Here is a 24,934-nt window from a genome sequence, read left to right as displayed (position 1 = left end):
CGCACTACCCTCTGTAGTGCCTTACAGTCGGAGGCCGAACAGTTGCCATACCAGGCAGTGGTGCAACCAGTCAGGATGCTATCGATGATGCAGCTGTAGAACATTGAGGATCTGAGGACCGATGCCAAATCTTTTCAGGCTCGAGGGTGAATAGGATTTGTCGTGCCCTCTTCAAGACTGTGTGTTTGGACCATGACAGTTCGTTGGTGATGTGGATACCAAGGAACTTGAAGCTCTCAAACTGTTCCACTGAAGCCTATCGATGAGAATGGGGAAGTGCTCGGTCCTCCTTTTCCTGTAGTTCATAAAAATGTCCTTTGTTTTGATCACATTGAGGGAGAGGTTGTTGTCCTTGCACCACACGATCAGGTCTCTGACATCCTACTTATAGGCTGTCTCATCATTGTCAGTGATCACTGTCATTGGCACACTTGGATTTGGAGACGTGCCCGGCCATGCAGTCATGAGTGAACAGGGAGTACAGGACAGGACTGAGCACGCACACCTGAGGGCCCCTAGTGTTGTGGAACAGCGTGGCGGATGGGGTGTTCCCTACCCTTACCACCTGGGGGTGGCCCGTCAGAAAGTTCAGGATTCAGTTGCAGAGGGAGGTATTTAGTCCAGTGTCCTTATCTTGGTGTTGAGCTATGAGGGCACTATGGTGTTGAACGCTGAGCTGTAATCAATGAACAGCATTCTCACATAGGTGTTCCTTTTGTTCTGGTGGGAAAGGGCAGTATTGAGTACAATAGGGATTGCATCATCTGTGGATCTGTTGGTGCGGTATGCAAATTAGGAGTGGGTCTAGGGTATCTGGGATAATTGTGTTGATGTGAGCCATAACCAGCCTTTCAAAGCATGTCAAGGCTACAGATGTGAGCGCTATGGTCAGTAGTCATTTAGGTAGGTTACCTTAGTGTTCTTGGGAACAGGGTATATGGTGATCTGCTTGAAACATGTTGGTATTACACACTGACAAAGACCTTTTGAAAATGTCAGTGAGGACACTTGCCAGTTGGTCAGCGCATGCTCGGAGCACACATCCTGGTAAGCAGTCTGACCCTGCAGCCTTGTGAATATTGACTTGTTTAAAGGTCTTACTCACATCAGCTACGGAGAACGTGATCAAAATTGTCCGGAACAGCTGGTGCTCTCATGCATGTTTCAGTGTTACTTGCCTCAAAGCAATCATAAAAGTAATTTAGCTCATCTGGTTGGTTTGTGACAGGTTGTCCTGTATAATAATACTGAATAAGTACAGCGGTCTATCAAAAGACGTACACATGGTGTAGTTTGCTGAAAAAAGGATGGTTTATTGTATTGATCACATACTACAATTGGCATTAGGGATGAAAAATAGCTAATCATTCACACACTTCAAACTCAAATCAAATTGTGCAAACCACCTGCTCTGTCTATTCCTCGGCATGGACAAATACAATTATGCTGCAGTACTTTTTAATAGGATGCTGTGGAACACAAAACAATTACACAGTGATGAACCTGAGCCTCAATATCACAGATAAACATGTACTGCTATTGTCACCAAGTCTAACAGGAGTTGAAATAAATAATGTGGAAAATTCAACTCACAGGGACCTTCATATCATTGTGCTCATTGACCTATACTCTGAGAATAATCAAATACTGAAACAAAACATTATTCTGGACAATGTAAACTAACAGCATGAATCAAACTCAAGGCTAAGCTTAAACAAAAACGCGTAATGAACACAAGAGGACATTCTCAGCCCACGTGGCCAGTATGGAGAAGCCGGTTTCTCAGTAAGACAATGGCAAGCATCATCTTCATTGTAAAGTATCAAATAAACCCAAATGTTACACAAGGAAAAATATCTAAAAAGCACATTCACATTTTAAAAGAAGGGGTTTGGACTAGCATAACATTCCCTAAAATGCAATACCAATTATCATTATACAAATCACTGTCCTGTGGAATAAAATATTGATGTTCTGACATGTGGTGCAAGATATTATAAGACAACCTACATACTGTGTTAACATCCAATGAGAGGAAAGCATTGACATGACTCAACCCGTTCTTTTCCCAATCTTTCCTTCAGTCTACTTTCTAAAAACTCTCACTGCACCACACTGACTACACCCACTTGGTCTCCATATGTGTTCCATTATCTGGACTGGTCAGTTACCTCACAGCCAGGAAGACTTTGTATTCCTCAATATCACCTAATTTTCCTACTTATCATCCTCCACATCCACAATATCTATCAGTAATTTTCCATAGATCTCCTTCCATGTCCCACCTTTGTTGGGCAGGATAGTGTGTGTGTGTGTGTGAGAGTGTGCAACACGCAGGATCGTGTGTGTGTGTGAGAGTGTGCAACACGCAGGATCGTGTGTGTGTGTGAGAGTGTGCAACACGCAGGATCGTGTGTGTGAGAGTGTGCAACACGCAGGATCGTGTGGGTGAGAAGCAGTGGAGCAGCCCCTGCTGCCTGCAGGTCAGGGGCTCTATACAGTACTGGTATGGGACTGAGGGGAAGGAGGTGGAGTGGAAAGGGAGTAGGGGTAGAGGATAGTGTAAAGCAGAAGATAAGGAAAATGGGTTGAACTTACATCCATCCACGTTTCAAAACCCTGTACCTATAAACCTTATGAAGTCATCATTTAATTTTACTTGACATTGAAGACTGTCAGGTTGAGGTTCAATAGTAGGCCTATTACTAATTCCTAAGCTTTGGGCATCTGAAGAATAACGAACAACTATGAGGATGAAGTTGCCCTTCGAGACTGATTTCAAGTCAGGTTAACATTTCCTCCTTGTGGTTAAGGTTATGTATCAGAGGGGGTAGAACTGATCCCAGATCTGTTCCTTAAGGCAACTTTTACCCCAGAGCAGGTGAAAGTAATGGAAGGGTTGACGGGTCATCGATTAAAGGTAAGAAGTGATTTTCCATAGTTGGTTAGCGGTCAGTGGATATGTTGGTGGAGGGGTTCTGGATGTGCTGGGTGCTGCAGCCCTTACACAGGATGTGACCGTCCAGGGGGTAACAGCCTCGCTCCTCACCCTCAGAGGACAGGAGCAGACCACACTCCTGGAGGAGACATATCACACAGGGTCAATCCAGGAACACTGGATTAGGTTCAATTGAAGGGGCTGTGAACATTTAACATGGCCTGCCAAACTGTGAATATCATTCAACTTGAGTGACCGTTTTACTAACACAGTGACCTCTCACCTCACACACATAGCACTTGACGTGGAAGTTGCGGCCCAGCGCCACTATAATGACCGTCTCTTCCTGGCCCGGCTCGGCGATGATGACCTGGCCACACACTGAGCAGCGAGGGGCAAACTTCCTGTGTGGGACAGGAAGCAGGAAGTACCAGCGTCAACACTAAAATTAGAGCTCAGAGGGTGGAAAACTAACAATCAGATATAATAATCTGTCCAATAGACGCATGTCTAAACGTAAACTCGAAAAGGGTAATTCAGAAATGATTTGATCAATGGGAGACTTGATCAATTAAACTTTGAATTATGCTTTGAGTTCAGGTTTTAGACATGAGTTGATTGAGTGGTTCAGCAGTGTAAGGCACTGCTTGAGATGTCATGACAGCCTCGGGTTCGAGATCCGTGAGGAGGCGCACAATTGGCCCAGTCTCCAACCCAGGGTTAGGGGAGGGTTTTGCTTGCCGGGATGTCCTTATCCCATCGCGCTCTAGCGATGGGATAAGGATATGGCAGGCCAGGAGCATACACGCCGACACCCTCGCCAGTTCTACAGCGTGTCATCCGACACATTGGTGCGGCTTGCTTCAGGGTTACGTGAGCAGTGTGTCAAGAAGCTGGGCGGCTTGGCGGGGTTGTGATTTCGCCTCTCCCGAGTCCGTACGGGAGTTGCAGCGATGGGACAAAACTAACTGCCAATTGGATATCATGAAATTGTGTAAAAAAAATAAGTACAGTCAGTATCTGGCGCCGAGTAAGTGTTTCCTATCCATGTTGCTGACCTGTGGAAGTCGTCAAGGCAGTGGATCTGGGAGGTAGCGTCCACGGTGAAGGGCACGCCGTCCAGGCAGCAGCCACACACAACACAGTTGAAGCAGCGCGGGTGGTAGGCATTGCCCATGGACCACAGGATACGGTCCAGGATGGGCTTGGAGCACATAAAGCAGCGCTCTAGGATACTCTGGGGGGGGGAGAGGGGCAGCACACGTTCAGACAGAATAGTGTGTGTGTTAGAGAATCTAATAGATACAGAGACACAAAAAAAGAGCAACTGATGAATTGAGAGACTCTTGCTAAAAAGAAATGTAGAACAAAAGAGAGGGAGAAGAGACTTCTCAATACATAAAGAGGACAGTCAGTGACAGCCACTCACAATGTAACAGCTCTTGCAGTAGCTCTGCTTGTCCAGGTCGTAGAACGGTTGCCCCCGGAAAGGGGCTTGGCAGATGACGCAAGTGAAACGCTCCACGGCGATACCGCCGCCAAGGATTTCGTCACCCCAACGTGCACAGCTACCTGGTAGTATTGAAAGGGGAGAAGAGATGAGGAAAATGGGAGCGACATATTGTGGAATTGAAATTAACTGTGTCGCCCAAGGGGAAATTAAGATGTGTTGACTGGACTGTTATTGACAAAGGACATACAATTTTATTAGAAAGAGGAGCGTACCAAGGTATTCCTCTGTAGGGGGATGATTCATGTCATACACCAACTTCTTTGTGAGCCCATCCAACTCCTCTTGTCTCAGAGCTGCTCTCCCCTGCTGGACAAATAAATGAACATTTCCCAGGAAATATAAAAAATAACGTTCAGCATTTAGATTTCACTTTCCCATTTAGATCAGTGAAACCAAAAGACTGGAGATACAAGTATTCAAAACGGACCATAGTTTATCTTAGAGAAACCACAAACAGTAGTAGATGTTTGAACTCCACAGACTCACCTTACTGGGCTGATAGGCGGAGCTTGGTGCCGAGCCTGACCCTGATTGATGAGTCTCTGGACCTCTTTTGGGAGTGGGACTCTGCGATGCTCTCACTGCAGACCCGGCGGTACTCCACTTGTAGCTCCCCTCAGAGTGCAGTTGCTGGGCTTGTGATGAGAGATTCTGGGGCGAGTTCCGCAACATGTGCTGGCGGTGTGGGGGAGGGGTGTAACCCTGCTTGGCTTGCCTACCAGTCTGGGAGTTGGTGACAGGCTGAGCTGTTTTGACCTGGACACTGAACCTCGGGCCAGTAGGGGTGGAGGCGGTAATGTAGGAGCCAGGGACATGCTGGGGGTAGGGTTTGGAGACCTGGGCGTCAGTGTAGTCTGGCTGGGGGAAGTACTGGAGACCCTGGTGGGGATCACTGGGGTTTGGGGGAGCAGGATGGTCCGTGGACTGAGGTGGGAAACCCATAGACGGCCATCCCTGAGATGTGGCTCCTGGCTGGGCTGAGGGTTTGTTGTAAGGCACGTTGTCGTACAGCTGCAAAAGAATGGAAAGGGACCATAAATACATTGTAAGTACTGGATAAAAAAATATGTAACTAACAACCGAGGCCTAAATATCCAGAGGAACCAGTGATACTGTTTTCATAGCTGTCTGAAAGTGTAAACAGTCTTATGCTTCTGTATTAAGTCTCGAAGGTATCCTTTATTCCTCACAGTCCCATGTAGTCATGTAGCCTACCTGTGTGTGGTTTAGTGAATAGCTGTCCAGATCAGCCAGCATGCAGGTGAGCGAGTCAATCTCTCCCTCAATGTTGGAGTGGTGTCCAATCAGCTTCTCAGGAGGTGCAAGGTGCTTTAAAAACAAATTGAGCAGGATCACATAATAAAGATGGATTCCTTAATAAAATGTCAATAGAAGGAGATGGATAGGTATACAAAAAAGAAATGGCCAAATGCATTTGTCCATTGTCCAAATACAATTTTATTTGAATATTATGAGTAATTTCTGGCTTTATAACAAAATTAAATGACTACATATCTTTGCCTGGAAACTACACTAAACACTATGGTGAAATGGACCAATAGTCAGTGGGAATTCCAGGCTACAGAAACAATTACAACCTACCATCAGCTGGTAGCGTTCCATGTGAAGGTTCAATGATTGGTCTTCTTTGAGCTGGTGGGGGGGTGGTTGGTAGTAGTGGTCAATAGATTTAGAGTGAAACCCTGGGTCCTCTTGGTGGTGGTGCTGCATGGGCCCAGCTGTAGAACACATACAAAACAGTGCACTTTACATTTACAAACAAGACTTAATAACCACAGGGTACACACTTAACATTAATCATGTCAAACATTTATTTACATCAAGATGTTTATTTACGTCAAGTGCTAATCACCAAAGGTGTTGATGTACTCAGTAGTGTGTCAGGACCAACGCTCTACTCCAAGGCTTGAGCTACAGAATAACGGACTTCTGATTTTCACATTAGTCCAGCACAAGTTCATAATAGCAAGGTTTCACACAAGACAAGCCCAGTGTAATGTAAGGCCCACCACTGTGTTTTTACCTGTGGATCTTGTAGCCAAGTACCTAGAGGCCATTCCGCCTCCTCCTCTGTTCTGGTCATGGACCACATACTTGGGCCGGGTGTCCGAGGAGACCTTCATGGGCAGCGGTCTGTACACGGCTGGTCCAGATTGGGACATTCGAGGGACCGGTCTCACTGGGCTACCCAGAGTCTTTGGAGGCGGCCAGGTAGGACCAGACATGTCAGGGTTCTGAAAGAAAAATAGGTTGTCGTGATTAAACTGTTGTGCGAGTGTTTTATAGTTTGAAAATATGTTGGTATTAATATGTTTCTCATATAAAAAAAAAACATTTAAAAAACAGGTGCACTGTTATTTAGGTTACAGGTAAGCACTGGAAACCCAATGATGCTTCAACCTGGATGTCCTGTGTCAACTCACATACGCAGATTAACAATAGTCTTATAGTTGAGAAGCAGCAAGAGAGTACCATTACCAACCATAAGGGAATTCCAGCAGACAAAGACACAAGAGGGGTATACCACAAAGCAGGGTCAAGGAGTTAGCCAGCTACCTTGAATAATTATTCAGAAAGAACTGTATTCTTCAGAAAGAAACTTGAAATGTGCATGGCCTGATTCAGGGTTGCCCTGGGTGCACTTTTTCTTATTGCCCTAGCAATACACAGCTGATTCAAATAATCAAAGCTTGATGAGTTGGTTATTTGAATCAGCTGTGTAATGCTAGGGCAAAAGCCAAAACATTCCCCTGGGGGCGGGGCATGGCTATGTTTGGGAAACCCTGGTCTAATTGACTCAGCGACAGAAAAAAAAACACATCAAAGTTTAACTCCCTTAATGAACCAGAAAATCAAGTTATTTCTGGATGTTCATTACATTTGGCTGGCTACCTCATTGATCCAGCTATGTAGTATACCACTATGTTCCACAGAGTGAACCAACAGACACACTCAAAGAACAAAACACGTGCACGATACCACAGGTGCGAGCTCTATGGCTTGCCCCACAACAAAAAAGGACGCATGTTTGAACCAGGTATAAACAGGGTAAATGTGGATAGTGTTTTTATTCATTCTTGAAAGATATTCTGTAATATTGTCAGCTCAAAAGTGATACAATTTCAAGAGGACTGGTCAGATTAAATGACCATAACTTGTACTTGTTAAATGATTTGATCGACCTGGCCGGGGTGTCCTGGAAGGATATTGATCTCATCCCGTCAGTAGAGGATGCCTGGATATTTTTTTTAAATGCCTTCCTAACAATCTTAAATAAACATGCCCCATTCAAGAAAATTAGAACCAGGAACAGATATAGCCCTTGGTTCTCCCCAGACCTGACTGCCCTTAACCAACACAAAAACATCCTATGGCGTTCTGCATTAGCATCGAACAGCCCCCGTGATATGCAGCTGTTCAGGGAAGCTAGAAACCGTTATACACAGGCAGTTAGAAAAGCCAAGGCTAGCTTTTTCAAGCAGAAATTTGCTTCCTGCAACACTAACTCTAAAAAGTTCTGGGACACTGTAAAGTCCATGGAGAATAAGAACACCTCCTCCCAGCTGCCCACTGCACTGAAGATAGGAAACACTGTCACCACTGATAAATCCACCATAATTGAGAATTTCAATAAGCATTTTTCTACGGCTGGCCATGCTTTCCACCTGGCAACTCCTACCCCGGTCAACAGCACTGCACCCCCAACAGCAACTCGCCCAAGCCTTCCCCATTTCTCCTTCTCCCAAATCCATTCAGCTGAAGTTCTGAAAGAGCTGAAAAATCTGGACCCCTACAAATCAGCCGGGCTAGACAATCTGGACCCTTTCTTTCTAAAATTATCTGCCGAAATTGTTGCCACCCCTATTACTAGCCTGTTCAACCTCTCTTTCGTGTCATCTGAGATTCCCAAAGATTGGAAAGCAGCTGCGGTCATCCCCCTCTTCAAAGGGGGGACACTCTTGACCCAAACTGCTACAGACCTATATCTATCCTACCATGCCTTTCTAAGGTCTTCGAAAGCCAAGTCAACAAACAGATTACCGACCATTTCGAATCTCACCATACCTTCTCTGCTATGCAATCTGGTTTCAGAGCTGGTCATGGGTGCACCTCAGCCACGCTCAAGGTCCTAAACGATATCTTAACCGCCATCGATAAGAAACATTACTGTGCAGCCGTATTCATTGATCTGGCCAAGGCTTTCGACTCTGTCAACCACCACATCCTCATCGGCAGACTCGACAGCCTTGGTTTCTCAAATGATTGCCTCGCCTGGTTCACCAACTACTTCTCTGATAGAGTTCAGTGTGTCAAATCGGAGGGTCTGCTGTCCGGACCTCTGGCAGTCTCTATGGGGGTGCCACAGGGTTCAATTCTTGGACCGACTCTCTTCTCTGTATACATCAATGAGGTCGCTCTTGCTGCTGGTGAGTCTCTGATCCACCTCTACGCAGACGACACCATTCTGTATACTTCCGGCCCTTCTTTGGACACTGTGTTAACAACCCTCCAGGCAAGCTTCAATGCCATACAACTCTCCTTCCGTGGCCTCCAATTGCTCTTAAATACAAGTAAAACTAAATGCATGCTCTTCAACCGATCGCTACCTGCACCTACCCGCCTGTCCAACATCACTACTCTGGACGGCTCTGACTTAGAATACGTGGACAACTACAAATACTTAGGTGTCTGGTTAGACTGTAAACTCTCCTTCCAGACCCATATCAAACATCTCCAATCCAAAGTTAAATCTAGAATTGGCTTCCTATTTCGCAAACAAAGCATCCTTCACTCATGCTGCCAAACATACCCTTGTAAAATTGACCATCCTACCAATCCTCGACTTTGGCGATGTCATTTACAAAATAGCTTCCAATACCCTACTCAACAAATTGGATGCAGTCTATCACAGTGCAATCCGTTTTGTCACCAAAGCCCCATATACTACCCACCATTGCGACCTGTACGCTCTCGTTGGCTGGCCCTCGCTTCATACTCGTCGCCAAACCCACTGGCTCCATGTCATCTACAAGACCCTGCTAGGTAAAGTCCCCCCTTATCTCAGCTCGCTGGTCACCATAGCATCTCCCACCTGTAGCACACGCTCCAGCAGGTATATCTCTCTAGTCACCCCCAAAACCAATTCTTTCTTTGGCCGCCTCTCCTTCCAGTTCTCTGCTGCCAATGACTGGAACGAACTACAAAAATCTCTTAAATTGGAAACACTTATCTCCCTCACTAGCTTTAAGCACCAACTGTCAGAGCATCTTACAGATTACTGCACCTGTACATAGCCCACCTATAATTTAGCCCAAACAACTACCTCTTTCCCAACTGTATTTAATTTATTTATTTATTTTGCTCCTTTGCACCCCATTATTTTTATTTCTACTTTGCACATTCTTCCATTGCAAAACTACCATTCCAGTGTTTTACTTGCTATATTGTATTTACTTTGCCACCATGGCCTTTTTTGCCTTTACCTCCCTTCTCACCTAATTTGCTCACATTGTATATAGACTTGTTTTTTTTTTTTTTTTTTTACTGTATTATTGACTGTATGTTTGTTTTACTCCATGTGTAACTCTGTGTCGTTGTATGTGTCGAACTGCTTTGCTTTATCTTGGCCAGGTCGCAATTGTAAATGAGAACTTGTTCTCAACTTGCTTACCTGGTTAAATAAAGGTGAAATAAAAAATAAAAAATGAAGCTTCTGATAATGTTTTGGTCCTTGAATAACTGACAGAATAAGTGGTCCCAAGGAAACCATCATGTTATGGAGTCTAGCAACAAAGAAGATCAAATATACATGGCCATATCCATGGTGCCAGTCAGGTAGTGGTTTCTGTAGTTGTATTTTATTCTATTGTACTGTACTCTACAGGACCTCTCCCACATCCTCATGCTGAAGATGTTGGACCTGATGGCCACAGCCGCGGGAGGGAACGAGGTACTACCAGACCTGGAGGAGGCACTCGGGGTGAGGTCGGAGGTGGTGCGCCAGCTACCCCTCAACCAACGGGAACGCAAGGCAGGATGCCGGAACTTCTATTGGAAGACCTTCACATCATGTTAGCCCGCCTCCTCACCATCACCAAGCAGCCCCTCTTCTTCCTGTTGGATCATTTAAAGACCCATTTCTTACAATGTCACACATGTACTGTAAAATGATAGCTACTTAATGTTTTGCATTGATTAAGGTCTGGAAAAAAATCAAATAAACTTATTGTAATGTTCTAAGTATGTCGCTTTCTCATAGGTTGTCATGTGAAATAATACTGAACAGGTTTAGGGTTGGGGTCTAGTACAGCAGTCTATCAAAAGACATATAGTTGAAGTCGGATGTTTACATACACCTTGGCCAAATACATTTAAATTCTGTTTTTCAAAATTCCTGACATTTAATCTAATAAAAAATTCCCTTTCTTAGGTCAGTTAAGATCATCACTTTATTTTAAGAATGTGAAACATGCAGAAAAATAGTAGAGAGAATGATTTATTTCAGCTTTTAAATCTTTCATCACATTCCCAGTGGGTCATAAGTTTACATACAGTACAATCAATTAGTATTTGGTAGCATTGCCTTTAAATTGTTTAACTTGGGTCAAACGTTTCAAGTAGCCTTCCACAAGCTTCCCACAATAAGTTGGGTGAATTTCAGCTCATTCCTCCTGACAGAGCTGGTGTAACTGAGTGAGGTTTGTAGGCCTCCTTGTTCACACACACTTTTTCAGTTCTGCCCACAGATTCTCTATAGGATTGAGGTCAGGGCTTTGTGATGGCCACTCCAATACCTTGACTTTGCTGTCCTTAATCCATTTTGCCACAACTTTGGAAGTATGCTTGGGGTCATTGACCATTTGGAAGACACATTTGCGACCTAGCTTTAACTTCCTGACTGGTGTCTTGAGATGTTGCTTCAACATATCCACATAATTTTCCATCCTCATGATGCCATCTACTTTGTGAAGTGTACCAGTCCCTCCTGCAGCAAAGCACCCCCACAACATGATGCTGCCACCCCCGTGCTTCACGGTTGGGATGGTGTTCTTAGGTTTGCAAGCCTCCCCCTTTTTCCTCCAAACATAACGATAGTCATTATGGCCAAACAGTTCTAACTTTGTTTCATCAGAACAGAGGACATTTCTCCAAAAAGTACGATCTTTGTCCCCATGTGCAGTTGCAAAGCGTAGTCTGGCTTTTCTATGGCGGTTTTGGAGCAGAGGCTTCTTCCTTGCAGAGCAGCCTTTCAGGTTATGTTGATACAGGACTTGTTTTACTGTGGATATACTTTGTACCAGTTTCCTCCAGCATTTTCACAAGGTCATTTGCTGTTGTTCTGGGATTGATTTGCACTTTACGCACCAAAGTACGTTCATCTCTAGGAGACAGAACACGTCTCCTTCCTGAGCGGTATGACGGCAGCGTGGTCCCATGGTGTTTATACTTGCGTGCTATTGTTTGTACAGATAAATGTGGTACATTCAGGCTTTTGGAAATTGCTCCCAAGGATGAACCAGACCTGTGGATGTCTACAATTGTTTTTCTGAAGTCTTGGCTGATTTCTTTTGATTTTCCCATCATGTCAAGCAAAGAGGCACTGAGTTTGAAGGCAGGCCTTGAAATACATCCACAGATACACCTCCAATTGATTGAAATATTGTCAATTAGCCTATTAGAAGCTTCTAAAGCCATGATATCATTTTCTGGAATTTTCCAAGCTGTTTGAAGGCAATCAACTTGTGTTTGTAAACTTCTGACCCACTGGGATTGTGATACAGTGAAATAATCTGTCTGTAAACAATGGTTGGCAAAATTACTTGTGTCATGCACAAAGTAGATGTCCTAACCGACTTGCCAAAACTATAGTTTGTTAACAAGAAAATTGTGGAGTGGTTGAAAAACTAGCTTTAATGACTTCAACTTAAGTGTATGTAAACTTCCGACTTCAACTGTACACATGGCGTAGTATGCTGGAAAAAAAGGATGGTTTATTGAATTGATCACATACTACAATCGGCATTCGAGAAGAAAGCTAATCATTTACACACACCTACTTCAAACTCGAGTCAAATTGTACAAACACCTGCTCAGTCTATTCCGCTCAAGGACAAATAAGATTATTCTGCACTTATCTGTACGATGCTGTGGAACATAAAACAATTACACACAGTTAATCTCAATATCACAGTTAAACATATACTTGGTGACAATAGCAGTACAACAACAGGAGTTGAAATAAATAAAGTGGAAAATTCAACTCACAGGGCTCAAAACAGGGACCTTCATATCATTGTGCTCATTGACCTATACTCTGAGAAGAATCAAATGCTGAAACAAAACATGATTCTGGACAAAGCGAACAATTGGTATTTTAAGGGTCCTGTAGTTGGAAGAGAAGCTTCAAAACCGTAAAATCATACTACCAGTTTTTACGTTACAAAATGAAGACAGCGGGACGGAGAATCTTAAGGACAAATTACATCAACACAATGTGTGAATAATTCCAATGTCGCAGAGTTACTTAAACATGGTCGATGGTGCTATGAGGGCAGGGATTGGACACAAATCAAAGTCCTATGGCTAAACTTAAACAAAAACCCATAATGAACACAAGAGGATGTTCTCAGCCCAAGTGGCAAGCATGGATATGCCGGTTTCTCATTAACCTCCACGGGATCGGTGACCCCCCACCCCACAGGACAGTTGAGATAACGTGCGCTAATGTGATTAGCACGAGGTTGTAAGTAACAAGAACATTTCCCAGGACATAGACATATCTGATATGGGCAGAAAGCTTAACTTCTTGTTAATCTAGCTGCACTGTCCAATTTACAGTTGCTATTAGTGAAAGAACACCATGCTATTGTTTGAGGAGAGTGCACAGTTATGAACCTGAAAATGTATCAATAAACCAAATAGGCACATTTGGGCAGACCTTAATTTGTATTTTATTTTTAAATACAGAAATGCAATGGTTCATTGGATCAGTCTAAAACTTTGCACACACATTCCTGCTATCTCGTGGCCAAAATCTAAATTTAGCCTAAACTGGAATAATACTTTTGGGGCTTTCTCTTGCATTTCAAAGATGGAACCAAAAATATATATAAAGACTTGCATGTTCTTTTTAATTATCTTTTACCATATCTAATGTGTTATATTCTCCTGCATTAATTTCACAATTCCACCAACTTCAAAGTGTTTACTTTGAAGTTGTATCAAGAATATGCATATCCTTGCTACAGGCAGTTAGATTTGGGTTTGTCATTTTAGGTGAAAATGGGGGGGTGGAGCTTAATAGGTTTTTACAGTTTTTCCTCAGTCTCTTTGGTGCATTTCTTAGATCAAAAAAGTGCAATTCTTGATACTACTTGTACAAATTCCAAATCATCTAGTCACTTGTGCACATCATTAAAGCAATTTCTTATTCCTTTGAACAAATTGCAATATATAATGTACAAGTGTCAGCTTTTTTCCACATGATCAATTGCTCCTGTCATGTTGATCAAAATATAGTAGATGGTTCTCTGTTGAATAGTCTTACCCTTCAAAACATCTAGGCATTAGTTCCTTGCATAAGCCATTACATGCAAAACAAACTATTTGTCATAAACTGTCAAGCATAGTTTTACACATTTCTAGTAGACCTTTTGTACAAAAACTTGAATGGATGAATCGTGCAGGTGAAATTGACCCTCACTCATGAAGAAATGTAAAGTGTTTGTTGGTTGAACTATCAACCAGTTGTCTAAATAGCTCACAGGTGCATCTCATGAAGAATCAATTGGCAAGCATATATAGACAGACCACAACACAGAGTTGCAATTTTCCAATAATGGATGGACCAGGAAACGAACAGGGTCAACAGCCAAGAGGAGGAAGAAGAGAAGCAAGGATGCGTGGTGGAAGGCAAAACAGAGGAAGAGACAGAAGAGGACATAGGCGCATATCTGATGACATAAGGGCCACTATTGTAGACCATGTTGTCAATCATGGCCTTACAATGGCTGAGGCGGGTCGAATGGTGCAGCCGAATATTGGGAGATCAACAGTGTCCTCAATAGTTCAAACGTTTCGAAGAGAGAACAGGTATGTCCAATGTACAGTGCACTGTTACTGTATATAAGCAGTATACTGTATACTTCCTACAATGCTTCATATTACAGTAGTCCACTTGTATTTCACAGCATACAGAAATATACTCTATACAGATACATACTGCACCTTACATGCATCCACCTGTATGTTTTACAGTAAAATGTGTGTTCGCATAGTTTTTGTCTATGTGAAAGTGTGCGATGCATCACTGCATTTTTCCCCACATAGGACTGCAAGATTACCTCAAACCGGTGGCAGAGGACGCCTTTTCACACCTCAACAGGAGGAGGCTATTTGCACCATGGTCCTAGCAAACAATGCCATGAGACTCAGGGAAATACAAAGGACCATTAAGCACAGTAAGTACAGTAAGCATAAACTGCACACATTTCCATTGCTGTGGAAGGAACATGCAATATGTACATTTTGTCACTCTTCCTTACCAAAACAAATTCAACTGTGTGTTCTGGGATATAGCGTATAATGGAGTTGGAATCAAGTGAACCCTCTCACAATTTTTTATACGTGGATGAGGCTGGCTTCAACCTGACCAAATGCAGAAGGAGGGGTCGGAATATCATCGGTCACAGAGCTACTGTGGATTTGCCAGGCCAACGGGGAGGAAATATCACCATGTGTGCTGCTATTTCGGAGCATGGTGTCCTAACCCATTTCCCCCTTATAGGGCCATGCAACACCCAGCATCTACTCAACTTTTTAAAGACTCTCTACAGGGCTCTCATCCCTGATGATGAGGGGTCTGTTTAGAGAGGATTTGCCAAAGTATGTGGTCATTTGTGATAATGTGAGTTTCCATCGATCAAACATCATAAGGCAATGGTTTGTGACCCACCCGAGGATGCTCATAGAATTCCTCCCAATTGAGGAGTTATTTTCAGCATGGAGGTGGAAGGTGTACGATCGTCAGCCACACACACAGATGACCCTGCTGGCTGCAATGGATGCAGCATGTGAGGACAACACAGTAGATTCCTGCAGAGAATGGATAAGGCATTCCAAAAGATTCTTTCCACGTTGCATTGGAAGGGAAAATATCCGGTGTGATGTGGATGAGAATATGTGGGCCGACAGACAGGAACGTCTGGATGTGTAGAGACAGCACAACTGTGCTGCGGGCAAAGTTGTGCCTAAGGGGTGGTTTCCTGTGTTTCTTTCTAATTTAGTTTTTTTTCATTTGTGCCCATTGGGTTGTCCAGTCTCTTTCAATCAATAACCCACATACAGTAATATGTAAATAGTACTGTTGAAATTGATATGCTATAGAAGTGCAGCCTTGTGCATTTTCAATACAGTACCTGTCATCCAAACTATAGCCTAAGTTTACATCAGGTAATACTGTCAAAGTACAGTTACATTAACATGCCTAAACATTTTGACGACCTTGTTCGTGAACAATGACTCAATGACAACATTCTGATGATCATTCTCATGATCATTGGCATGAATATTTACTTTTGAGATGTACTAAGGATTTTTAGTGACTGACTAGCTTTAGAAACATAAATATTGTATATTGCAGTTTGTACAAATTGTTCTGAGAAATGCACTTATTATTTTGCACATGTTAGGGATGATGTGAAAAATGCACCAAAGCGACTGAGAAACTGTAAGACATTGGCAAGCATACTTCATTGCACCTTATTCATCTTCATTGTAACATCAAATCAACCCAAATATTAAAAAAGGAAAAACATTTGAAAAGCACATTCACATTTTAAATGAGGGGGTTTGGACTAGTATACTAGGTAACATTCTCTGAAATGCAGCACCATTATCATTATACAAAACGCTATCCTGGGGAATACAATATTGATGTTATGTTCTGACATGTGGTGCCAAATACCATTACATGACGGGCTACAGTGCATAAGGGCTCCCGAGTGGCGCAGCGGCCTAAGGCACTGCATGAGGCATCACTACAGTCCCTGGTTTGATTCCAGTCTGTATCACATCCGGCCATGATTGGGAGTCCCATAGGGCGGCTCACAATTGGCCCAGCGTTGTCCGGTTCGGCTGGGGTAGGCAGTCATTGTAAATAAGAATTTGTTCTTAACGGATTTGCCTAATTTTAAAAAAAAAAAGGTTGCATTTAAATTTAAAAAATACGTTATTAACATCCAATGAGATTAAAGCATCGACTTTAATGATCATGTTCTCTCTAACCAATCTTTACGTCTACTTTCTAAAAACTCTTATTCACTGCACAACACACTGACTACACCCACTTGGTCTCCAATGAAAGGTCTCCAAACACATTCACTCCACAACCAAAACCACCTGCAATATAAACTCAGTCACAGAAATACTTTGCATATGTGCACTTTGTTTATGAGGCAGTTCAGCGCGGTTATTGACTTTAGTGGTATACAAAATATATGTTCCATTATCTGGACTTGTCAGTTACCCCACAGCAAGGAAGACATTGTATTCCTCATCATTATCCTACTCTTCCTCAATATCACCTAATGTTCATACTTATCATCCACCACATCGTCAATATATATCAATCATTATTTTCCATAGAGCTCCTTTCATGTCCCACCTGTGTCTGGTAGGATAGTGTGAGACAGTGTGCAACATATGCAGGATCGTGTGTGAGACATGATCTGTGTTGGAAATACCCATACTAACATACTGTATAGTACATGATGAGTACTACAAACGATTAGTTAATTTCAGTATACTGTGAACGAAATGAGATCCTTACAGTTGAGAGTACTAGCGCTTCGCCTGTCTACCGGAAGTTGTGAATGTTAATATACAACCTCATACTAGCTAGTTTGCATAAATTACTAGATAAGACGTTTTACGACTTCGGGTGTGTTCTTAAACTCAATATGGAGTGCCAGACTGGGCTTGTAAATTCAGAGCATTCCGCTCTCTGAGCGCACACTGGACGCTCAGGACGAGGAGTACAGTTTATTTCAGCGTTCTGACCCCAAGCTAACGTTGGCTACTTCCAGACAAATGAAACCACTGACCATTTACTCGCCCTAGCAGATCTGATTATGCAGTGTTCATGTTATCCAGAGCGTTAGTGACTAACTGTGCTCCTGGCAACAATTTAAGTACGTTTTTTTTTGCCGACGTTTACTGACACCGGCCATATTCAACAGGTGTTGAGCGCTAGTACATTAATTATTCTGCGCTGGTACACTCAGACGAGAGAATTTAAGAAAGCGTCCGAATGTCCAACGACTATACCATTTAACTAAACTAAGAATGACGGGAATAATCAAGTCAATAAACGTTGGGTAGTTAGATAGCCTATAGATAAGATACTGGCAAGTTTGATGTATAAGTAGGCAACGAATGTATAAGTAGCCTAGCTTAACATACCGCCTGAATATACTGCTGTAATGACTTTTTATTTAACTAGGCAAGTCACATAAGAACAAATTCTTATTTACAATGACCGCCTACAGGGGAACAATGGGTTACCTGCCTTGTTCAGGGGCAGAAAGACAGATTTTTACATTGTCAGCTCGAGGATTCAATCCAGCAACCTTTCGGTTACTGGATTACTTCTTATTTTGGTACAAGATACCATTTAGTAAGACATACAGGAACGTTTGGAATACTAACTATATCCATACTATGACCAATAAGCATAGTATATAGACAATTCACGTCACAAATAGTATGGTTAGTATGAGTATTCAAACACAGCTGCAACATGCAGGATAGTGTGTGAGATGAGCAATGGTGGAGTCAAGGGTTTGGGGTAGTGCAGCCCCTGCTGCCTGCAGGTCAGGGGCTCTATACAGTACTGCTATGGGACTGAGGGGTAGGGGATATGGTGTGGTGGAAAGGGAGTATGGGTAGAGAATGTAGAGGATAGGTGATAGTGTAAAGCAGAGGATACGGAAGGGGATAGGGGTCGAACTTATTGTCAATCCATGTTTCAATACCCTGTCTTGAACCTGTACAAATAAACCTGGTCAAGGGAAATTAAATAATGACTTCACATTGAAGACTGTCAGATTGAGGTTCAATAGTAGGCCAACTACTACTGATTCCACAGCTTTGGGCATCTGAAGTATAAAGAAAGGCTATGAGAGGATAAAAGTGAAGGGGGATGAAGATGCCCTTCGACACTGATCTCAAGTCAGGTTAACATTTCCCCCTTGTGGTTAAGATTATGAGTCAAAGAAGGGTAGAACTGATTCCAGATCTGGTCCTTACGGCAACTTCTACGTAAAGCAGGTGAAAGTAATGAAAGGGTTGAGGGGGTCATAGGTTAAAAGGTAAGATGTGACTTTCCATAGTTGGTTAGCAGTCAGTGGATATTTTAGCAGAGAGGTCCTGGATGTGCCGGGCGCTGCAGCCCTTACACAGGATGTGACCGTCCAAGGGGTAACAGCCTCGCCCCTCACCCTCAGACGACAGGAGCAGACCACACTCCTGGAGGGGACAGAGAACACACACACACACACACAGGGTCAATGCAGGAACACTGGATTGGGTTCAACTGATTGGGCTGTGAACTTTTGACGTGATGGCCTGCCAAACTGTAAACATCACTCAACTAGAATGAGATGTATAACTAACACACACACAGTGACCACTCACCTCACACACATAGCAGTTGACGTGGAAGCTGCGGTCCAGCGCCACTATCCTGACCGTCTCCTCTTGGCCAGGCTCGGGCATGATGGCCTGGCCACACACTGAGCAGCGTGGGGCAAACTTCCTGTGTGGGACAGGAGGCTGGAAGTTTCAGCGTCAACACTAACAGAGTTCAGAGGGTGGAAAACTAACAATCAGATATAATCTGTCCAATAGACGTATGCCTAAAACTTCAAATCAAAGCGTAATTCGCGTCCGTGTTTCTAACCTGTGGAAGTCGTCTATACAGTGGATCTGGTAGGTGGCGTCCACGGTGAACGGTACACCATCCAGGCAGCAGCCACACACAACACAGTTGAAGCAGCGCGGGTGGTAGGCCTTGCCCATGGCCCGCAGGATACGGTCCAGGATGGGCTTGGAGCACTTGGAGCAGCGCTCTAGGGTACTCTGAGGGGGGAGGGAGAGGGGCAGCACAGGTTCAGACAGAATAGTGTGTGTGTGTGAGAGAGAGAGAAGCTGATAGTTATGGAGATAAACACAGAGAAAGAGTGAAAGAGAAGGCGAGATCAACTGATGAATTGAGAGAATACTGCTAAAAAGAAACGTAGAACAAAAGAGAGGGAGAAGAGACTTCTCAATACATAAAGAGGACAGTCAGTGACAGCCACTCACAATATAACAGCTCTCGCAGTAGCTCTGCTTGCCTAGGGCGTAGAACGGTTGCCCCCGGAGATGAGTGTGGCAGGTAATGCAAGTGAAACACTCCACGTGGAACACCTGCTCCATGGCAATACAGCCACTGCCGTCGCCAAGGACGTTGTCACCGCAACGTGCACAGCGACCTGGTTGTATTGAAAGGGGAGAAGAGATGAGGAAAATGGGAGGGACATATTGTGGCATTGAAAGGAACTGTGTCGCCCAAGGAAAAATTAAGATGTAATAACAGTCCAGTCAAAACAAAGGACATACAATTTTATTAGAAAGAAAGTGGAACGTACCAAAGTATTCTTCTGTAGGGGGATGATTCATGTCATACACCAACTCCTTAGTGAGCTGGTCCAACTCCTCCTCTGGCCTCAGAGCTGCTGTCCCCTGCTTGACAAATATATGAACTTTTTCCATAAAGATCAACATAGAGACTTTACTTTCCCATTTAGGTCAGTAAAACCAAGAGACTGAAGATACGTATTCAAAAAGGACCATAGTTTACCTTTTAAAAAAAAGAGACACCACAAACAGTCGTAGATGTTTGAACTCCACAGACACTCACCTTACTGGGCTGATAGGCGGAGCTTGGTGCCGAGCCTGACCCTGATCGATGAGTCTCTGGGCCTCTATTGGACATGGGGCACTGGGTAGCTCTCCCTCCAGACCCTGCATCACTCCCCTTGTAACCCTTCTCAGAGTGCAGCTCCTGGGCTTGGGAATCGGGTTGTGGAGGGTACCAGCCCAGGGGGCCAGTCTGATTCTGGGATGGGGGCCACAACGCGTGCTGGCGGTGTGGGGGAGGGGTGTAAGCCTGTTCGGCTTGCCTAACAGTCTGGGAGTTGGTGACAGGCTGAGCTGTTTTGACCTGGACACTGAACCTCGGGCCAGTAGGCGTGGAGGCGGTAGTGTAGGGGGCAGGGACAGGCTGGGGGTAGCGTTTGGATACCTGGGCGTCGGTGTAGTCTGGCTGAGGGAAGTACTGGAGACCACTGGGGTATGGGGGTGCAGGAGGGTACTGGGACTGGGATTGGGGGTGAGGGGAGAATCCCATGGACTGCCTGCCCTGAGAGGGTTCTCCTGGCTGGGCTGAGGATTTGTAGCAGGCCCCTGAGATGTGTTTGTCGTAAGGCACGTTGTCGTACAGCTGCGAAAGAATGGAACGGGACCATAAATATATATATATTTTTAAAGCATTCCTAACAGTCCCATGTAGTCAATCAGGTAGCCTACCTGTGCGCTGTTTTGTGGATGGCTGTCCAGATCGGCCAGCATGCAGGTGAGCGAGTCAATCTCTGCATCGATGTTGGAGCGGTGCTTTAGAAAATTGAGCAGGATCACATAATAAAGATGGGCACCTTTATAAAATGTCACAACAGAAGGAGATGAATAGGTAGAGCAAATGTAGAAATGTGCACGTGTTTGTCCTTTGTCCCAATACATTTTTATTTTAATATTACTGAGCAATTTCTGGCTTCATAACAAAATTACATTACTACAAATCTTTGCCTAGAAAGTACACTAAACACCATGGTGAAATGGACCAATAATCAGTGTGAATTCCAGGCTACAGATGTAATTACAACCTACCATCAGCTGGTAGCGGTCCATGTGAGGGTTCAAGGATTGGTCTTCTTTGAGCTGGTGGGGGGGTGGTTGGTAGTAGTGGTTATTAGATTTAGGGTGAAACCCTGGGTCCTCTTGGTGGTGGTGCTGCATGGGCCCAGCTGTAGAACACATACAAAACAGTGCACTTTACATTTACAAACAAGACTTAATAACCACAGGGTACACACTTAACATTAATCACGTCAAACATTTATTTACATCAAGATGTTTATTTACGTCAAGTGCTAAATCACCAAAGGTGTTGATGTACTCAGTAGTGTGTCAGGACCAACGCTCTACTCCCAAGGCTTGAGCTACAGAATAACGGACTTCTGATTTTCACAATAGTCCATCACAAGTTCATAATAGCAAGGTTTCACACAAGACAAGCCCAGTGTAATGTAAGGCCCATCACCATGTTCTTACCTGTGGGTCCAGAAGCCAAGTACCTAGTGGCCATTCCGCCTCCTCCTCTGTTCTGATCATGGACCACATACTTGGGCCGGGTGTCCGAGGAGACCTTCATGGGCAGCTGTCTGTACACGGCTGGTCCAGATTGGGACATTCGAGGGACCGGTCTCACTGGGCTACCCAGAGTCTTTGGAGGCGGCCAGGTAGGACCAGACATGTCAGGGTTCTGAAAAAAAGGTTGTTGTGATTAAACTGTTACAATTTAAAACTATAACAAAACACTTACATGTTGGTATTAAGGTTCTTATATTAAAACAAAAACTGCCACACCAACATACTTTCTGTTGGCATATTTAGGTCACAGGTAAGCACTGTAAACCCAGAGATGCTTCAACCTGGACTTCCTATGTTAACTCACATACGTGGTTTAACAATAGGCTTATAGTTGAGAAGCAACTATGCCAACTGCTCGGCATCTGACCCTAAGGTGCTACAGAGGGTCGTGCATACGGCCCAGTTCATCACTGTGGCCAAGCTTCCTGCCATCCAGGACCTATATAATAGCCAGTGTCAAAGGAAAGCCCATAAAATTGTCAGAGACTCCAGTCACCCAAGTCAGACTGTTTTCTCTGCTAGCGCACAGCAAGCGGTACCAGAGCGCCAAGTCTAGGACCGAAAGGGGATCCTTAACAGCTTCTACCCCAAGCCATAAGACTGCTGAACAATTAATCAAATGGCCACCAGACTATTACATTGACACCCCCCCCCCCATTGGTTTTGTACACTGCTGATACTCGCTGTTTATTATGTATGCATAGTCACTTCACCCCTACCTACATGTACAAATTACCTCAACTAACCTGTACCCCCACACACTGACGACTCGGTACTGGTTATTATGTTACTTTTTACTTTAGTTTAATTGGTAAATATTTTCTTAACTCTTCTTGAACTGCACTGTTGGTTAAGGGCTTGTATAAGTAGGCATTTCACGTTAACGTTATACATATGACAAATAAAGTTCGATAGTGCATTCCCAACCATAAGGGAATTCCAGCCAACAGAGGCACCAGAGGGGTATACTACAAAGAAGGATCAATGACTTAGACAGCTAACATGCCTAAATATTCAGAAAACACTGCATTCTTTGGAAAGAAACTTGAAATGTTCACGTTTTTCTTTTAACCCTAGCTTGATGAGTCGGTTATTTGAATCAGCTGTGTAGTGCTAGGGCAAAAGCCAAAATTTGCACCTGGGGGGTTACATTTTACATTTTTAATGAAGCAGAACATCTATAGTAATTTCTGGTTGTTTATCAAAGGTAGCTGGCAAATATTGTTTTAGCGATGTAGTATACGACTCTGTTCCAGAGTGCGCCAAAACACAAACTCAAAAACGCACACAAACCCCACAGGTGCGAGACCTATGGCTTGTCCCACTATTACCCATGGGTCTGTATCCACTACAATAGTTATTGTCTCTGACGTTTACACTCAACTCTAAATGATCCCAAATTAAGTTGTAACAACAAAAACAAGAGGAAATGTTGTGCAATAAGGTCTCTGCTTAGGCACCTGGACCTGGTTCATAACCAAAAACACAGTACAGGCAGTGGAAAAAATAAAACCACTGACTGGTAGGGTACAGCTGTAAGGATGGGACTGTAATTAGGCCTACAATCTTATTAGGATACAAGACATTCTTCTCCAAACTTTGACCATGACAGCCCCTATGGTGATAATTAATCTACCTTACACCTCATATTTATAAACTATCAAATGTATAACGTAGTTTGCATTATGTTAACTACAAGTTAATGGCTCGAGTCATGGTCTATATGTTATGGAGTCCCTCCTCCCACCGATCTAATTTAAACCTAAATCCGGCTGAGCACACACTCAAATCCGAGGATTGCTGGGCCGGATAATTTATCACAGCGGCGTTATCATTCTGTGATTAAAATCCATTTGTTTTAGTCTTACGGTGGATCACAAGACCACTAACCAACTTGATATCAGTTGCCTAATCATGATAACCACACTTTTGATTTGAGCCAACTGTCAAACGTAAATTGAATTGGAGAGCTGGAGCGCGCTAGAGTTGATACATTGTCGCAGCAATAGCAACTTTACATTGTTGCAATTCCAGCCTACCAAAACTTCAGCCAGTAAAACAATAACACGACTCCTGCGATTGGGACGTAGGTATTGTAGGCTACGGCGAATAGGCTGGAATTAAGATGTCCTACCTCTTAAAATCCCAAAGCATTCGGTCTCCTCGTCTTCATACTCATTTACAAACGAAAGATATTTCAGTGAAGCGACAATGAGGCTAGATCACGTACAAACAATGTTACATCTTATAGCCTACTTGCACCGCAACTTTATACACGATCAAATGTAGAAACTATTGCTTTGTCAAATTGCGCTGAGGCAAAGAACATGTGTACGCTAGTTAGTAGGCTAACTAATTATGTCTATAAAATGATTCACTTTTTTCAGTTTTAATCCAATTTGGTTGCTGCAGCGTCAATGTCGCCTAGCTAGGGATATCAAATTGGTCAGTTACACTGACGTCTACTTGCGAGATAATGCAGGTAAATTACAACAATTACCGTAATGACATGTTTGTTTACTTGTTTGTTTGGGCTACACATGAAGGATAGCCTACACTTGAACACAAACACGCGAAATTAAACTTTGAGTTATTCGGTGTAGAATAAAAGTAGCTCTTTACAGTTAGCTACTTATTTTTTTCGTCTAGTAACCTACTTTCTCATGGATCCTGCTTTTATCACATGCCTTCAGCTTGCTACGTCATCATAGCCTTTCAAATGTGCGACGTGAACTTCGTGGTGAACCATGAATGTATTAATTTATTATGAATAAAAAATGTAAATAAAAAAACGTGGTGGACCATGAGCACATGCCTGAAGTAGGAGGATGGGGTATGACGTGCTGCATTTGTACATTACAGAGGGATCAGCCAGTTGTGAAGATGAAAATGTACTACTTCAAAATGGAGATTACCTCAACTACACTGCTCAT

At 43.5% G+C, this 24,934-nt stretch overlaps 2 protein-coding genes and 1 pseudogene across 8 annotated transcripts; 1 reads left to right on the top strand and 2 right to left on the bottom strand.

Moving 5' to 3' along the window:
* LOC135572951 (somatostatin-1-like) overlaps window positions 1-10,610 on the top strand; it is a 38,570-nt pseudogene extending 27,960 nt beyond the window's left edge.
* LOC115133540 (thyroid receptor-interacting protein 6-like) lies at window positions 1,442-7,139 on the bottom strand. 4 transcript variants are annotated; one of them, XM_029666831.2, is made up of 10 exons: window positions 6,955-7,139; window positions 6,496-6,706; window positions 6,054-6,190; window positions 5,667-5,780; window positions 4,938-5,462; window positions 4,664-4,757; window positions 4,368-4,510; window positions 3,997-4,175; window positions 3,222-3,342; window positions 1,442-3,077 (listed from the first exon to the last, which is right to left on the bottom strand). In XM_029666831.2, exons 1-10 carry the CDS (start codon window positions 6,955-6,957, stop codon window positions 2,946-2,948), a joined length of 1,659 nt encoding a protein of 552 aa, XP_029522691.2. In that variant the 5' UTR covers window positions 6,958-7,139; the 3' UTR covers window positions 1,442-2,945. The 4 variants fall into 4 exon arrangements, with proteins under 4 accessions (XP_029522691.2, XP_029522692.2, XP_029522694.2 ...); XM_029666832.2 differs by having other exon boundaries at window positions 4,664-4,754; XM_029666834.2 differs by having other exon boundaries at window positions 7,029-7,134.
* Window positions 10,611-13,399: 2,789 nt separating the features above from the next.
* On the bottom strand, window positions 13,400-24,754 carry LOC115133539 (thyroid receptor-interacting protein 6-like). 4 transcript variants are annotated; one of them, XM_029666829.2, is made up of 10 exons: window positions 24,659-24,754; window positions 21,903-22,113; window positions 21,459-21,595; window positions 21,102-21,185; window positions 20,434-21,015; window positions 20,162-20,258; window positions 19,836-20,005; window positions 19,432-19,610; window positions 19,167-19,287; window positions 13,400-18,998 (listed from the first exon to the last, which is right to left on the bottom strand). In XM_029666829.2, exons 2-10 carry the CDS (start codon window positions 22,102-22,104, stop codon window positions 18,867-18,869), a joined length of 1,704 nt encoding a protein of 567 aa, XP_029522689.2. In that variant the 5' UTR covers window positions 22,105-22,113; window positions 24,659-24,754; the 3' UTR covers window positions 13,400-18,866. The 4 variants fall into 4 exon arrangements, with proteins under 4 accessions (XP_029522689.2, XP_029522688.2, XP_064877964.1 ...); XM_029666828.2 differs by lacking the exon at window positions 24,659-24,754 and adding an exon at window positions 24,136-24,649; XM_065021892.1 differs by lacking the exon at window positions 24,659-24,754 and adding an exon at window positions 24,136-24,648 and having other exon boundaries at window positions 20,162-20,255.
* Window positions 24,755-24,934: the final 180 nt, after the last annotated feature.

This window comes from Oncorhynchus nerka, linkage group LG8 (assembly GCF_034236695.1).
Source record: "Oncorhynchus nerka isolate Pitt River linkage group LG8, Oner_Uvic_2.0, whole genome shotgun sequence".
NCBI classification, from domain to species: domain Eukaryota; kingdom Metazoa; phylum Chordata; class Actinopteri; order Salmoniformes; family Salmonidae; genus Oncorhynchus; species Oncorhynchus nerka.
Note: the sequence above shows the minus strand (reverse complement) of the source record. Positions and strands in the feature narration are given on the sequence as shown.

Excerpts from the sequence above, each read along its gene's own strand:
- LOC115133539 (XM_029666829.2), bottom strand. The coding sequence starts at position 22,104 with ATGTCTGGTCCTACCTGGCCGCCTCCAAAGACTCTGGGTAGCCCAGTG. Across the intron at positions 20,259-20,433 it reads CCGCCTATCAGCCCAGTAAG|CAGGGGACAGCAGCTCTGAG; the intron begins GTGAGTGTCTGT and ends ATATTTGTCAAG. Across the intron at positions 19,611-19,835 it reads ACTGCGAGAGCTGTTATATT|AGTACCCTAGAGCGCTGCTC; the intron begins GTGAGTGGCTGT and ends CTCCCCCCTCAG.
- LOC115133540 (XM_029666831.2), bottom strand. Across the intron at positions 4,758-4,937 it reads CCGCCTATCAGCCCAGTAAG|CAGGGGAGAGCAGCTCTGAG; the intron begins GTGAGTCTGTGG and ends TTATTTGTCCAG. Across the intron at positions 3,078-3,221 it reads TCAAGTGCTATGTGTGTGAG|GAGTGTGGTCTGCTCCTGTC; the intron begins GTGAGAGGTCAC and ends TGTCTCCTCCAG.